General features: G+C 42.5%; 1 protein-coding gene across 7 annotated transcripts in view; it reads left to right on the forward strand.

Annotated features, from left to right (window-relative positions):
* Positions 1 to 16,249, forward strand: part of LOC103144652 (caskin-2-like) — a 50,102-nt gene extending 33,853 nt beyond the window's left edge. For 5 of the 7 annotated variants that reach the window (XM_016676403.1, XM_016676412.1, XM_016676405.1 and 2 more), the window contains 12 exons: positions 1,999 to 2,116; positions 3,358 to 3,480; positions 6,105 to 6,182; positions 7,624 to 7,751; positions 7,851 to 7,914; positions 11,032 to 11,105; positions 11,207 to 11,317; positions 11,792 to 11,893; positions 12,040 to 12,178; positions 12,304 to 14,568; positions 14,645 to 14,882; positions 15,533 to 16,249. In XM_016676403.1, coding sequence (XP_016531889.1) covers positions 1,999 to 2,116; positions 3,358 to 3,480; positions 6,105 to 6,182; positions 7,624 to 7,751; positions 7,851 to 7,914; positions 11,032 to 11,105; positions 11,207 to 11,317; positions 11,792 to 11,893; positions 12,040 to 12,178; positions 12,304 to 14,568; positions 14,645 to 14,882; positions 15,533 to 15,641 — 3,549 coding nt within the window. In that variant the 3' untranslated portion in view covers positions 15,642 to 16,249. The remainder of the gene's footprint in view (positions 1 to 1,998; positions 2,117 to 3,357; positions 3,481 to 6,104; positions 6,183 to 7,623; positions 7,752 to 7,850; positions 7,915 to 11,031; positions 11,106 to 11,206; positions 11,318 to 11,791; positions 11,894 to 12,039; positions 12,179 to 12,303; positions 14,569 to 14,644; positions 14,883 to 15,532) is intronic. The other 2 variants (XM_007561735.1, XM_007561753.1) reach the window with 2 other exon arrangements.
* The last annotated feature ends 468 nt before the right edge of the window (positions 16,250 to 16,717 follow it).

Consider the following 16,717-nt stretch of genomic DNA (forward strand, 5'->3'; position numbering starts at 1 on the left):
GTGAAAATGGTCCCTGCATAGCCGTCTCCTTGCAGCAATTTGCTTTCCCACGCCGGGTTAAAGCCATAGCATGTCATTACATCATATTTGGGATACTTGCTGTGTTTTTATGACCACCAGGGTGGGGCCAAAGTTGAATTTAAAAATAATTCTGTTGACTTTTTAGCTTCCTCATCCCTCACTATTAGACTTTAGGTTCGTCACAGCTCAAACTACCTACATGCAAGTGGTAGCAGAAAGTCATGGCTAGAAGTTTCGACAGTGATAAAAACGTTTAGGCTTCACTTTTTTTTTGTAAACTTGTTTTTTCATTATTGTGCCTTGTGATCAGATACATATTAATCCATTTCAAAGAGTTTTTATTTTCTTGAAAAGGGCAATGGTTACCTCCAAAGAAAAGCATGCAGGTATCATGGCTTTTTCCAAAACCATACCTGTTACTAATGTTGCAGCTGAATGAACTTTTTTTTTTTTTTTGAATAATCAGGAACTATGACATTTCATGAGGAGCCAAGGGCATATTTTCCTCAAGAATGTTCCTGCAGAATAATGTTACCATAAGTGCAGAGCTTTGTCAGCATCAACATAAAGTTGAAGACAAGAGCAGCAGCACATAAATCACTTATGTCCAAGTAAACAAAAAAAACAGTGAAATTTTGCAGGAAGTACAAAGATGTTAGTTTCTTTCATAAACGCTCGTTATGATTCTTTGTGAAATCATTTTTCTTGAGAAAACAAACAAGAGTGAGTGGTATCACAAGTCCTGACTTGTTCTTATAGGGAAGTGTTTTGATTCAATCTATGTGTCAGTGAGAGATCTGGAAAATTGTACATAGAGAAGCAAAAGAGAGGCAAAAGGTTTGGCTGGACCTCTCGGCGAAGTACGTCACAGTCCATATGTAAATCAAGTTAGCAAAATATCCACAAAAACACACAAAAAAATATATTTGTTTACCTCTGCCTTTTCTTAAAAAAAAAAGACGTGAAGTTAACTTTTTTAAAAAGCAGCTGGAGAAACAAACTAACAAACTGAAATCAACTCTGACTGAAAAAAATCAGTCAGGATCTGGTCCAGAAGTTGAGATCCAACGTTATGGAAAAGAATGGATGACAATGTAATAAATAGGATAGGAAAGTCATGAAATTGGTTTAATTGTTCTTAAGTGTACAAGAAAAACACAAAAGAACTCAAATTGTCACACAACAGTGTTTGTGTCTCTGCCAGAACCTCCAGCCTCGTCTGTAGTCAGGAGAAACTAGCGCCTGACAAATCAGAGTCCAAAATTTACAAAAGCAGCATTTTAAATAGTAACGGTGAGTTATCTATGAACTTTCCTTTCTAACCCTGGACATTCTAGACATGGTGTAGCTTTTCTCCTGCTGCTCTGCTCTGTGCTCTTGTAATCGGGGGGTGAAGGCCCTTGTTAGAACAGTTGTGTTTTTGGGATTTGTGTGGGATGTTTTGGGATAATTAAGTGAACTTTGAACAGGAGACCACAGCAGAGAGATGGGCTCAAACATGTCTAATTACCAGCTTGTTTCCCCCCCCAACACCTCCTACCGGGCCCCCACCTATATACAAAGACACTCACACACTCTCAACTCATGCATATGTGTGTTTATCTCGTTCTCGTTCTACGTATCGTTCTACTCCCCCGGTCGTGTTTGAACTCGACTGCAGCCGCCGACTGCCGTGTAGGTTTGTTTTTGTTCCTTCCAGGTATGTTGTTGGCACTCTTGATGAATAGATTGCGTTTTTGCAGCTGACTGGCTTTCTCTTATTATCGCCTTAAGTGTTTTAGTGGAAGAGTCAGATGTTAATTCGAGCTGATGGAGTGCTGGCAGTGAATTGGATTCTTCTGACGCTTGAATCAATCAAGACGGGATACTTTGGCTCGTTCTTCTGTAATTTCTTTGTGAGCTGTTGTGCGACTAATGGCTGTTCTCAGAGACAGACTTGTCTTCTAACCGAAGCGTGCTGTCATTTGTTGCCGCCAGGTCCTGGAGCAGCACTCAGACGGCCGCTGGAAAGGCCACATCCATGACAGCCAGCGGGGGACCGACAGGGTGGGCTTCTTCCCACCTTCGGTGGTGGAGGTCCTCAGCAGGAGAGCAGGTAGACAAGCATGTAGTGTGTACATGAATAAAGGTTTTGTAGATGTAATCCCATTAAGTATTCATACATGAACTTTTTAACATAACAGCTGTCGTGAAGATGAAGTTTTCATGAATGTTTACGACTATTGTCATGAAGTGTCATTCGGTAAATAATGACACTTTTAATCCAAAGTTTCATTAAAACTTGCATTAAAAGTGTCATTATTTACCAAATGACACTTCATGACAACAGTCGTAAACATTCATGAAAACTTATGTCATATTTATGACAGTGTCATGTCAGTCTTATGAACATCCCGTCAAATAAAGTGTTACAGATTTTCCCCCCTTTTTCTTTTCTTAAAATAAAATTCTAACTGACAGAAAATATTTTCAAAAACTTGCTTTCATTTCAGTCATACCTTCTGGTTCTTGGTCTGACTACCAAGAACCATATAAATACGTTTGAAAAACAGCATGGTAGACCCTCAGTGGACAGATGTCACTCTCAACTATGGAAACCCCATGGTTGCATTGGTGAAAAATAAAATACAGATTTCCCAAAAATTAACACTTCATAAACAAAAACTTTGATTAATCATTAAAATCGCCTCAATTTGCATTCGACTCCCTTTAAAATCTAAGAAGTAACCTAATTAATCACCAGAGTTCACTTGTGTAATTTAATGTCAGTACAACTCTGGTGGCTGCTGTGAAGCCACCGACATTCATAAGTTGAGAGGTCGAGCGACCGCAACAGGCGCAGACGCACAGTTGCATATGCACAAGCCGAAGCGATCCGACTCACACAGACACACATTGGTAGGATTACTGCTTCCCAGACAGCAAAGTGTCAGCTCAGTGCTAAAGCTCTCCCACCCCCGCAGTCTCTGCTTGGAGATTGTGTGTGCAGTCGCTGTGCATACATCGCTCACGCGTGAGGGGGGGAAGACATGAAAGTTCGACTCAGAAAAAGTCTTACAGGCACTTTGCATTTAGAGCAAACTCAGCTGAGTGTGTGAGCCCTGTGATGTTGGCGGGATCAGCACAAAAAGAGTCAGCGAGCTCCGTCTCTTTCTCTGCAACTTGTGATCTTACATTCCTATTCAGCGGCTTGTTATGTAACCCCAGAGAGGATTTGTCCTGATTTATGCTGTTGCATATACATGAGGAAATGTTCGAGCTCCAAACCTTTTCCCCCATGCACGCATTTCGTTCAGACCCGACCCCTCAACCTGCACGTGTCTCCCCTGTCCCTAGGGGGCGCTCTCTCCCGCCAAGGCTCAATGCCATCCCAGAGACCGCATCCTGCATCCAGACCTCCTCCCTCAGGCCCCGCCCCTCAGACTGACGACTCATACATCCTCGGCTATGATCCCGCAGGTACACACGTATATCGACAAGGCCTCTGAATGAGGGCGAATAATCAATAGACCACAATAAGGGGTCAGTTTGTTGCCTTTGCTGCTATTACACTGCCATATAAAATGTAACAATCTACCCACTTGAAATTAATAGATATGTAGAATTACATGTTTGCCTTTAGTGTAGACCAAATTAAGTGTGGTGCAATGTGCTTTTTTGGTAATAATGTATCTATATTTGATAACACCTGGCTGCCATAAAAAATAAACAGATACAAAATGATAGCATAAAATACAAACACCTGGTGACCAAGAGAAATAACAAAATAGGGGTTTGAGGTAAACTATAAGGCCACTAAAGGTTGTTAACGGTTAACAATAACCTTTAGTGACATATTTTTTAATTTAGTTACATATACAAAAATTGCATATAGTTTCTCAGCATATTGAGTAAATCCTTTCATTCTGTTGGATTCAGATGTATTGTTTTTTATCAGGAATGGTCAGCAGGTTTTTTTGCTTTTATGGTTTTTCTTTGTTTTCTAAAAATTCCTTCAGTTAAAATAATGAAACGCAATATAAAGTTTTATTATACACATAAGATATTTCAAGCTTTCAAACTTAAAATACAGTATTTTATATCAGACCAATAAACAAAAAGGGTTTTTTATTACAGACATGTCAGCATGTTGAAAAGCACATCCGTATACTGTATATACTCAATATCAGGGTTTCCCCCAGAGTTTTATAAGCCTGGCGGGCCACCAGGCTTGACTTGTGCCCCCACCAGGCTAAGAATTGTTTGTTTATTTGTTGTAGGGTTTTTTTATATACCGGTTTCTGTAACCATTGATGATCTTTACTGGTCTACATGCTAACAACTTCAGCAAATAAAGTGATAAGTCACAAATAAAGGACCAACAAATTTTGGACACTTTAATTAGGACAAAATGCCTGAAACAGTTTTTTGTTTGCCTTTTTTAAGACTTTACAGTTGGTGTTTAGGTATTTCTAATAATATATTCCATTAACACATAATCATCTAGTAATATTTTCAAATTTCCTGTCAACTAACACATTTTTAAGTCAAAAACATGGTGGGCTGCACGATGACTGCCCTGGCACTCATACCACCAGGCTTAGCAAGTCTTCTGTGGGAAACCCTGCATTACTGTATATATACAGTTTATACTGTTGGTGCTCCTTTTACATTAATTACTGGTTAAGTAACTGATTTCCATGTCCTGGATACATGAGAGGTTGGTGGCTTTTAACGCTCTGACTCCAGCTGCAGTCTGCACACTGAAAGATTCTCCTAACCCTTCAGTTCACTTTGCCTCCTAGACCTCTCAAAACTTGTGCACCTTTTTTGCATCACACTGTTTCCTTACACACAACTTTCCATTATCATGTTTATGTGCAGACCTCTGATGACAACCAGCTTCTTTAGCAATTAACTATTGAGACTTACTTGTGGGAGATCTCAGTGTCTCCTTAAGTAAGACCACGGGGGGTCTGTTTCTCGCATGGGAAAGCTCAGAGGTTTAGTGGCTGAATTTTTCCTAGGGAAGGTCATTACATCTTCATAACACAACAAATCAATTTTTATTGGTCTGATGTAATGTTGCAGTCCGCAGTGAAAATTAATTTGAGGTTTTATGAGCTGCATTCCACAATCGTCAAATGAAACTTTTTAAAATACTGGAACAAAGAAATGTTCAAATATGTCCTGACTTACTAGTATGGAACTGTAAGGTCCATCCAGGTCAGGTTTCTCTCACTACACAAAGTAAATCATATATTTAAAGACTACTTTTGAGTTGATTATGAGCAGATTATACCTGATTACTCTAGAGGCAAAAGCAGGCGTAACCAGGACAACAAAAAGAAACAAAAATAAAAACAAGCCAGATGAAGAGATGCCTCTTCATTTTGTCCTTTTCAAGTTCTGGGCATTTTGGAGCAAATACTTTTTGGTTTACTTTATATAAACTTAGGCCACAATGTGTGTAAAAATGTTTGTTATAGGAATCTTCAGAAAATGATATATGATCAATTTAAAGTCGCACAAAAATTTACAATTTTTGCAACAATTTATGTCCACAATTAAATAAAATGGGACACTTCTAGAAAATAAAACTGATACATGGTGGCTCAGTACACCAGTGCAAAACAAAGATGTCACAAATTTAACACCAATGACAGAAACACAAAACCCGCATTCACCCTTTCACATTCACAAACACATTTATACACCGATACACACGCAGACCAGTAGGCAACTTGGAGGTAAGTGCCTTGCCCAGAAATACATCAACATGTGATGAGAAGAAGCTGGACTTGAACCTACAACTCTCCAGCTGCAAGATGACTACTCTACCCAGTACCCACTGATCCACTGTCGCCCTTTAAAATGATACCAGAGCTGCAAAAGACATCCAAACCGTCTTTATTTTAAAACTTTTTCTTGCTTTTATGACAGAAAGCTGTGTTTCATGTCTCTGTCCACCAGTCTCCAGTCCCACTCCCCTCCCTAACTCAGCCCTCCTCTGGTGACCAGTGGCAACTCCATAGGTCCAGCTCCACCCCTGCAAGATGCAGGGAGTGCACGTAGCGTGTGTCTAAAGTGTGTGTGTTTGTTAGGTGCTTCACCAGCCAGTCAGTTCTCAGCCCCAGCAACCCCCCCTCAGGACATTTGGGTCCTAAGGAGCTCTCCCACTGGTAAGAGTGTGTGACCCCCAAATCACCTGTCAACCATCTAACGCCTCAAACTACCCAACCTCCTAACCTGTTGTGAGCCTTCAGACATCCACCAGTCCCACCATTTAACCAGACTTCTGTACCAGCTTACTTCTGTGTGTACCACTTTCAACCCCAACGTCCTAGCCTTACACTAACCATCCCGTAAAATCCCTGGCTCCCTCCCGTTTGTCCCAGTAATCCTCTAACCACGACCAGAATTGTCTTGCAGGAGAACGTAATGGTAAGTGGTCAGCACAGCAGGTGCTGTGTCTGAGTTGTCTGCCTGGTCATTTGTTGATTCATTGCTGATTAACTAATACTTAAAAAATAATCTGGATTCTGGGATTAATAAAACCAAGTTTAAGAGCTTCACCTTGACTCCTCCATTTGCGCTTCTTGTTCATCAGGACCAAACAGTTCATTCTGCAGCTGTCCAGCTGGGTCACTGAAAAATTCAGTCAAGTTTAAGGTGCTGATTTTGGAGCAGGAGCTTATTTTACGGATACCATGATAATGTGGACAGCCACACCTGTGTTTGAAAAGTTTGCAGCTCATTGCAGGCTTTCGGTTTCTGGATTATTCCTAAACATCTTAGATGGGTTGTCGCCTTCCAGACTTTGGAACACCTGAATAACTTGGACTTACATATAATTGTTTAACCTCATGACCTTGGGATCTATAGGTGTTTAAAAATGAAAAAACGTCTCGCAACTCATACAGTCTGTAATACTTCTTCAGATTTCATGACTCCCTTTGGATCTTCATACTTTTCTGAATAATTTAAAGTGAACGCTGTTAAAGAAATCCTATATTCTACCAAAGAGTCACAACCAGCTGCAGTCATGGTCTCTTGCCAAGTTGAAATACATCCTAGAACCTTCAGTGTCTCTTATGTGAATATCTAGATGAATTTATATGCAAATGTAAGAGCCTATATGTAAAATTTTTAATAACTGTACATTAGAGGAAATCTCCCATACACTGTACAGTTCCTGTTTTAGAAAAAAAAAAAATCATTTCAGTTGTAGGTTGTATCAACAGTCCTCCCTGGGTAAACACTCGGAATAACTCCATCCTATGTTTAACCATCAGGACAGGTAAATGAACATGTGTCTGGTTTGATCATTTTGAATCTTTGAGACAGACATGTTGAGAGATGTCGAGAAAACGACTACAGCCGAAGCAGCACAAACCGGAGAAGATGTCTGTGCAACACAGACCTTTCAAGAAGAAAAACTTTATCACCACTTTTGATTTTTCAGCTTTCATCCCGAGCATTTTCTTGCCAGCTGGACTTGACATGTGAAAATAATTTATAAGAAACCCCCCGCTCAGTTCGTCAGTGCTCACATTCCCCTACTCCCGCAGCTTTTCCTTTACACTTAGGTCATTTTTGCGTTGTTGCATCGTCTTTCGTCAGGCGACAGGAACAGCGTTGGCAGCACAGGCAGTGTGGGCAGCAGCCGCAGCGCCGGCAGCGGCCAGAGCTCGGAGAGCGGCCGCAAGCAGAACGGGACTCACATCCGCCACCACGCCGACGCTGGCAAGGTGAGGCGGAAACCTTTCTGTCTGTCTTCTGCTGCACAGCATTTAAAAGCAAGAAAACCAAAGTGACCAAGACGCTCAGTGACATCTTTGTGTGTGCAGGTGGCTCCCTCTGCAGGTGAAACTGGAGAACAGGTCCACAGTACAGCAGCTGACCAAAGCAATGGTGAGTCGCACAGTTGTTTTCCTCATCCCAGTTCTAGTTACGGATTTAGACTTTGAATCTGAAAAATTGTTTTCTTTCATTTTATGAGGCGAAATTAACCCTTAACAACTCTTTTTTACTAACTTCTTGAACATTTGTCATTTCCTCCAACGGTTTCGTTTTATTCTGAAAGCATAAGCTGAATTGTTGGAGTCTCTAACAGTTTAATCCTCCTGTCAGACTCTCATTAAACAGATAAAAAAAAAATCTGTCCTGGATGGAGGTACAAATAAACTTCTTTTCTTAAACAAAAGAGGTCATTGCCAACTTGAGTTCAGTTGTTTTGAAAACAATGGACATGTCTGCTTCGTGGGTCAGTTACGAGATCAGGACATTCGTTTCCGTACACGAAAAACTGAGCAAAAAGAAAAATACCTAACGTGACATAAACTCTCCCTGTAATCTGATCAGCTTATTCTTTTCTTATTGCAAAATGACTGCAATCACTAATCCATGTTTGTTTTCCACTGGCAAATTACACAGAAGAATTCCTCTGACCTTTTCAAATAAATATAAAAAATATGACATAAACATTACCAGGTTTTTTTTTTTGGGCATGTTGTGATGCATTCAAGGCCTTTGGTTTGTTTATCACTTTTAGAAAAACAATTTTTCTGCATAAAACTTTTAATTATTTTCACTGTAACATGCTGTTTTTAGAAAACTACTTTACTTTTGAAATCTCCAATAAAAACATTCCTCCTCGTCTCAATCGCAACAATTCAAGAACAAAAGCTAGGGAAACTTAACTGAAAAGAGTACTTGGACCACGATGTAAGGCAAATGTGATGGTCAATGCTGTCAAATCTGAAGATAATATGATAGCTACACCTCCAGGATCTCTTGGTTTTTCTTCTACCTCAGGAATGTGACCACAATACACAGGAGCGCGGTCAGCTGTTATTACTGTCAGTCGGAAAGGAAATGAAACAGAGGGAATAAAGTCTTACCTCAGCTCACGTCTAAAACCTACAAAACCGTCTTATTCTCTCAGCCTTACATAACCCTCTGCAGGAAGATTGGGGGGAAAAAAATGAACCAGAGTTCGATGGGGTTGGAGTCAAGCCTCTTTGCAAAACGTTCAGGTGTTTCACTTTGAAGCCGGGGAGGATTTCTGTCAACCGATGGCTGAGAAGCCAGGAGGGTGAAGTGAGGGAGCAGGGAGATGAGGAGCAGGAGGGAGGGATCGGAGATAAGAGACAGGAGGTAAAAGCAGAGGGAGCATAACATATCCGTCTGATGAAGGAGAAGGAGGGTAAAAGTGAGGGCGGGAATCGAGCAACGCTGTTAGTTTACAGAGATGGCTGTGCAGCAGAAGCAAGGATGAAGAGCCAAACGGCAGGGTTGTTGCAGCTTCCTGTTCTCCTCAAGGGTAAGAAGTCAGATTTGGATTTAACGTGGTCTCTGATTTCGTTATTCCTTTCAACTCAGGTTGTGCATGAGCAGCAAAAGAAATAACTGGTGTTAGATGGTCCTAGAGGACAATTAGACATAAAAACAAGGGGGAAAAAAATACAATGTGGCATAGAGCAAGCGTGATGGTTTTGTCTTTCTCTTTCTTGCTTACAAAAACTCAGTTTTAGTTAGTTTTTGTAGAGAGTTAAAACTGAGGAGGACATTTTGACTCAATCTAAAGGCCAATTATATGTTCTGTAGGTGCTGTTTACCTCCCTGTGTGGTCAGGGGCCCTGACGCCCATACCAAAGTAAAGAAAACCACCCAAAAACCATTAGCCATCACTCTTAGGTCATTTTAGCTGCTTCTCTGATTAATTATCTCCTTGCTTATTCTGTTTTCAGTTATGTCATACTATTTCTGTTTTTTTGAACAACACTTTGTGAAGACGTTCAAAGCCTAGGGTGTTGTTTCATGCCCTAACTCTGCTTTAAACTTCTAGCCAACTACATCTCTGAGCCTGCCTGCTCTTTTCCCTGGTCGTCATGGTGCTGCTTGTTCACCGATGTTCGCTGACACGCCTCATACAAAAACAGTTGGATTTATGCAAAGGTTTACTCATGCACAGGTGAACTCTCTCTGTTGATTAGGTGACTTCTGAAGACATTCAGTTATGCTGGTAACAAGAACACAGCATAGATAGTGGCATGTATTTAATCTGATTTTCATTTCTCTGGGAAGTAAAAATAGCTGCAGAAGAAGGTTGCTAATTGGTTGCACCTGCAGAACTTGACAAGCGTGTTTGCGGCTGCATATTGGTGCTATTTGCTTTGGGAATCAGACGGTGGGAAAAAAAAAGCAGGCAAGTGCAAATATTGAGCTAAGCTCAGTGTTAGTGGATCCAGACCGCAGTCTTTTATGGATGAAGAATGCAGCATAATGTTGGAAGGATCGTTTATTTCAGGAACTTCATCTCTACATGAAACTCGTGTAGAAACTCATGTAGATTAATTACACACAGATGGATATTTTGAAGACTTTATTTCTGCTAATTATGACAACTTTTCACTTAGATGTAAATAAAATATGACATATAAAGTTAAAAAATCACACCAGACCAATGAAAAAAAACATGGGCCTAATTAAACAATATGTCATTTTAAAAGGTACTTTTAATCTGACAAATGGGCGTCATCTGAACACATATTCTACTTTGCTGACTGGGACTACATATGTTGGGAATATTGCTGTGTGGTTAGTCCAAACTATAAACGTGGATACTGGCAGGTGGGCTGACTAACTAAAAACAGAAAAAAACGGTGGAATGATTAAACCTGAACGGGTTGACCTCAAGCCACAACAAGAGCTAAAAGTGAAGAAATTGCCCGGAAAGGGTGCATTCCTCGGATATTTCTGGGAATGTGTGAAAGACGGGTCAGGAGTTTCCTTAGATCAGATAAGAAGCCTTTACACACCTGGAAAGACCCAACAACACTCAGCAGCGTTGCTTAAATCAACTTAAGCTGACCGCTTCTTGTCTTTAGCAGCAATGCATACAAAACACTAAGCAAATTTGAATCTTTTGTTATGATGGATTTTTTTCCCCTCTGTCTTTTTTTAGTCTCTTCAGTTGAACCTGGTAATATTTGTCATCCCTCAGGATTGATGATGTGTGTTTTGTAGGTGGTTCTCGCCGACAGGCCAACAGCACTCCTCAGAAAGGCTTTATCAGACCAGAACAGCTTCTGGAGGGCAAGGTGAGGGTTTTTTTTTTTTAACATTTGACTCCTTTTACTATGTCTTTCTTTTTTTTAAAAAAAAAAAAAGGACCAGAAAAATTGCCTTTGTGCGCCATTAGGACTCTGAAGCCATCTACCAGTGGTTGTGTGAGTTCCAGTTGGAGCAGTACACTTCCAACTTCCTCAGAGCGGGATACGATGTACCTACCATCAGCAGGATGACTCCTGAGGTGGGCTAACGTTTCAGTGTTCATAGGTTACTGTCAACTTTTTTCTAACAGTAGTTACTGCTTTGGAAAATAAATTTGATTCGTCAGGTCCCTGGTGGGATGCTGGAATTAAAATGAAACAGGATAAGTGCAAAAAGTGATGGAAATGTTGACGTGGCTAGCTTAGCAACCCGTTTAGGGTGGAGGCTAACAACAGAGTACATGAGCCACATGTTATAAGACTCATTGCAAGACCATTGCTACTTACAAATTCTATAATTCATTAATTTCTGCTGTATATGTTCTTACTCGCTTTACTTAAATCCCTACTTCATATCATGTAATCCATTTTTATTCCATTGCAATTGACGAGAAGAAAAAAACAGTAAATGAACATCAACAAATGAGTAAAATGTCTTTAACTTACCAGGTATGGATTATTTTTGCTGTAACATCCATGTACTTTTTTTTTTTTTTTTCAAAATTTGACCTCAGGATCTCACTGCTATCGGCGTGACCAAGCCAGGCCACAGGAAGAAGATCTCATCAGAGATCAGCAAGCTGAGCATCCCCGAGTGGCTCCCAGATTACATTCCCGTGAGATATATATATATATATATATTTAAAACCACACAAATTCTTCACCGCTCTTAAGACGCTGTATTTTCTTTACGAGTCAGTGTAATAAATTGAAAGTCTTGTCCTCTCTTTCTGCTGCTCCCTCTGTGTGTTTGTTGATGTAGTCGGACTTGGGGGAGTGGCTAAGCGTGATTGGGCTGCCTCAGTACCAAAAGAGATTGTGTGACAATGGCTACGACTCCATTGCAATCGTTAAGGACATCACCTGGGAGGACCTACAAGAAATAGGAATCACCAAACTGGGTGAGAAAATTAATCTGATTTCTTTCATTTATGGACCTTTGCCATGACTGAAAAAAATCCTCCTTTGAGTTAAGCTCAGCATAAGATGAATCATCAGGGCTAAAGAATGCCTCTCTCCACCTCAGGTCATCAGAAGAAGCTAATGTTGGCTGTGAAACGACTCTGTGACCTGCAGCGCTCTTGTAATCAGATTGACAGGACGGGAGAGGGAACTCTCAGGAGAAAGCCACCGGCTGCGCTAGAGCTGGTGGCTATTGAACACACACCAACGCACATCGTCCACTCTCATGGACACTCTGATGCTCCATCTGAAAACTGCTGCCCTTCCCCTCGCACCCCCAGGGCTCTCCTCTCCTTTCAGGACTGTGAGCTGAGTGCAGAGCTGCAGAGTGCTATGATGGGCAAGGTGGGGGGATCGGTGTCGGAGGCTTTCGGCATGAGAGGAGTTCCCCCTTCTGCTGTTATAGCTGCCATGTCTGTCAGTCAAGAAAGCATAAGCAGGCGTTCGCGGGGCTCAGGGAGGTCGGGAAATTCAAATTCGGGAAATTCCCACGATCACCAAACGACACCGTGTTCTAGCAGAACGTCTAGTCGGCCTGAGGAGAAACTGGGTACTGGGGGAGTGGAGGAGGCCAAGAACAGCCAAAGCAGCCCTGGAGGTAGAAGTAAGCAGATGTCTGCTGAGATGTGGGACCATCAGAGTTGGTCCGGAGCCTCAGAGAAACACCCTTTCTCCACCGTAACACCTCCGCTAACCCCAAGCAAGATGCCCCGCTTTGCTTGCCCCGCAGTTCCGCCCAAGTCCAAACACCTGCAGTCCCCCAACCGCCTCTATCAACCTCAGTACCACCCCCACCACCAGCCCCCCTCTTCTCCATCATTGCCATCCCCACAACCCTCTCCCACAAAGAAATACTTCAATCACCTACAGGCTCAGGCAGCAGCTGTCAACGGCCCTCCACGAGTGCTTTCTAAACCCCTGCCTGGAGCCATCCCTGTGCTTAGACCCCCACCCACCCAGGTCCAAGGGGACAACATTCAGAGAGGGTCACAAAATAAGCGCAGCCAAAGTTTGACTCGCTACGCTCTGTCCGACGGAGAGCCCGACGAAGACGATGACCTCCCTCTTCCCTCTTCCTCCGCTTCTTCCATAACCATGCCTCCCTACGCCACGCTGTCTCGCAGGCCGGGACGTGCCTCAGGACCCCCACGTCAAGTCAACCGCAGCCACTCCTTCGCTGTGCGCTCTCGACACAAAGGTCCACCTCCCCCGCCACCCAAGAGGATGAGCTCAGTCAGTGGCAGTCCCACAAGACAGCACAGCGACTCAGGCAGCAAGGCAGTAGAGCCAGAGTTGAAGGCCGGGGTAGAGACAGACAGTGCAGGCAGTGTGAGGAGCATTGCTGCCAAGCTAGAAGGCAGCAGCAGTTGCAGCAGCCCATCGAGGAGGATAGACATACCACCGACCTATGTTCACATTTCACCTGTTCCCAGCACAGTTTCCTCACCAATCTCTTATGGATTATCATCACATATTATTCTACAGCATTCCAAACCTGTCCCTGCTCTGGGTTTGGGAGGCTTAAGGAGGGTAGGAAGTGAGAGGACAGAAGGAGATACTGACAGACACCGAAGTGGAAGTACAGAGGAAACAACTGAAGAGAAACTGAAAGCAAGAAAAAGTGAAAAACTATCTAGTTCTTCTGTGTCACCAAAGACCAATTCCGGGAACCATCTACCTTTCGCTGAAGAAGGCAACCTTACTATCAAACAACGACCCAGGATAGCCATTGTTACCCAGGCAGACACCGACACTAGGTCTCCAACAGATGGTCCAGTTCAGACCCAAAACAGCTTGGAGCCTCTAGAGTTCAACCTGAAAGAGTCTGATACTGTAAAAAGACGGCACAAACCCAAAGACAAAGGTGCTTCCACACCAGAAGAGGCTACTACTCCCAACCAAGAAGAAAACCGCCTGCTGGTTACCAGTCCACACTCACATGTTGAAGTCAGAGGTGTAAATAAAGGAGAGGCAGAGACACCGGGGAATGCTTTCCTTAGAGTTGGCTCTGTGGGCAAAGGTTCAAAACCTCCTGTATCCTCAAAACCTTCCACTCCTCTAAAACAAAACCCCAATGGCAGTCTAATGAGCCCTCAAACAATTGATCCGACGGCACGGGTTACCGCGCAAACAGCCATTCCAAATTTGACCAGTGTGCAGATACACACTGTCTCTCCAAAACTGAGCGGCAGCTTTCACATCCAGACAGGCATGCAGAGCCCTAAGCCCAGTACGCCTTTACAGACAGTTGGGTCCAAGCCGGAGAGTCCGCAGAAAGCCACTGCATCAAGGCTCTCTCCGTCCAACGCATCGCCCATTTCAACAGGAGGTAACTGTCACACTTCGGTCGCATCTTTACAGTTTGGGTATTTTGGATGTGACAGTAGAACTTCTTGTTTTCTCAGGAACAAATCTCCAGATAATCCAAAGCGTCTGTTTTCCTGCTCCATCCTCCATGACGCTGAGCTCCTACTCCCCTAACTCGGCCTCGTCAGGTCAGTCAAGGAAATCGGGGGGATCGCTGTCTGGTGTAGCAGGTCTGGAGGTTCTGGCCCAGAAGAGACTGGAGCAAACCAGTACGTCACTGGAGGCTGCTCTCAAAGTGGTGGAAAACGAACTCGCACATGGCAGCAGTGCGGATGGGTAAGAAGTTTCAGTTTCTGTACTGGGTCGCAGCTAATGTGGGAGGACATAAACAGGTTCAAAGTTTGTCATTAAAATTTGATCTGAAGCTAAAAAGACTCCATTTAGGTCTGGATCTGAACCACGGACCACCATTTGGATACTTGGAGTCTCAACAGTACAGACATGCTCTCTCAAGCAGAACTTTCTTGAAAGAGCTTTTCTGAACTCAGTCATGAACAATGTTTAAAAATGTAGGTACAAGCACCAGTTGTTAGAGCTGCTACATTATGTTGACCTACATTCCTGCCTTCAAAGGCCATTTGTACGCTACTTCTTGAGGAGTTGAAACTCAGATCAAACTCAGTTTATTAAAGTTCCAGTTAAAATTCTGAAAACCAGTGGGAGTTGGGAATCTGTAACAGCATCAATGACAAAATTTACATACCTGAGACTTGAAAAGGTCTTTTCCAGGTACAATTAAGCCCAATTATGCCAAATGTCCCCAAATTTCTAATGTCTTGTATTTTCTATGAAACAAATGAACAATCTCTACTTGTTTTAGCATCCTGCAGACCAAAAAGCAATTATTTTTACTTGAACTAATGTCACTTTAAAGTCAGGCAGTGTAATGATTTATAAGTAAATCTTCCTGACTGCCTGTTTCCTAGCTGCAGCAGCAGCAGCAGCAGTTCGGTGAAGGCAGCTGGGAATATTCTGGACGACATCGGCAACATGTTTGACGACCTGGCGGTCCAGCTGGATGCCATGTTGGAGTGACGCCCCGGCCCACAGATGGAACGGCTGAAAATCGACACCTGTGGCGCACCTTGGACGTACAGACTCTTCCTCAGGCCCTCTGGATGGATCAGTGAGGGGCACAACTGAGGATTTTCCAGCGCAATATTGTCCTGTTTTTCTTTTTTTTTTTACTTTTTATTTTTAAACCCAGGCACTTGGCCTCAGGACACACACCTGAGAATGTTCCTGGATGGACAACAAACAGTAGCATGAAAGATCAGCCTGCAGATATCTGCTCAGTGTGCGATGACTTGAGGAAAAAGCGGGTCCATCGTACGTGTAAATACAGAGAAAAATCCGATGGCGGCGCTCCGTCACATCTCTTTATATGGAATATTTTAACCTAGAGTTATATTTATACTGTTAATGTTTTTTTTTTTTGACAATAATGACTGAATTAGTGTACATAGTTCTATGTATATTTTGCAGCTTTATGTCAGTAACAAGTTCGATGCATTGAAAGAAACTAGTTTTAACATGTTTTTACCAAACTGTCGGTGAACAAATCACTGGACTCCTCTGAACTGATAGCTGGGATTAGTCACAGCTCGCTTCAGGGTGCTAAGATGAGAACACACTGTTAACCAGCGGCTTCCAAAAAAAAAAAAAAAACGGGTAACACCCATGTGTTACTTCTTCTTACATTTCAAAAAAAAAAAAAAAAAAAACGGGTAACACCCATGTGTTACTTCTTCTTACATTTCAGCCGAGGTCAGTGTGTTTCTCGGCAGGCAGCAAATGTTCTGCGTTTAACGAAAACAGCACACTGTGGGAGTCTGTGTACCTGTGGGTGCCTGGTTTGTGACTAAATTATTTTAATAGAGAAAAACGTTTTGTTTTCTTATGAGTTAGGTGTTCAGTTTTGTGTATTCTGAGATTTTTCCAAGTCTTCTGATGAGAATAGTTTCCTCAAACTGATGTGCTTCACGCTGTTTCAGTCCCACAAGATGAATTTCTCGCTTTCAACTTTTGAAGGTTTTTGTCACGCCGCAGTTTACATTCCAGCCAACATGTGGCGCCGAAGCTGCACATACCTTTGAGTTGGAGTAGTTCTT

This window comes from Poecilia formosa, unplaced genomic scaffold (genome assembly GCF_000485575.1).
Source record: "Poecilia formosa unplaced genomic scaffold, Poecilia_formosa-5.1.2 Scaffold4, whole genome shotgun sequence".
Taxonomy (NCBI): domain Eukaryota; kingdom Metazoa; phylum Chordata; class Actinopteri; order Cyprinodontiformes; family Poeciliidae; genus Poecilia; species Poecilia formosa.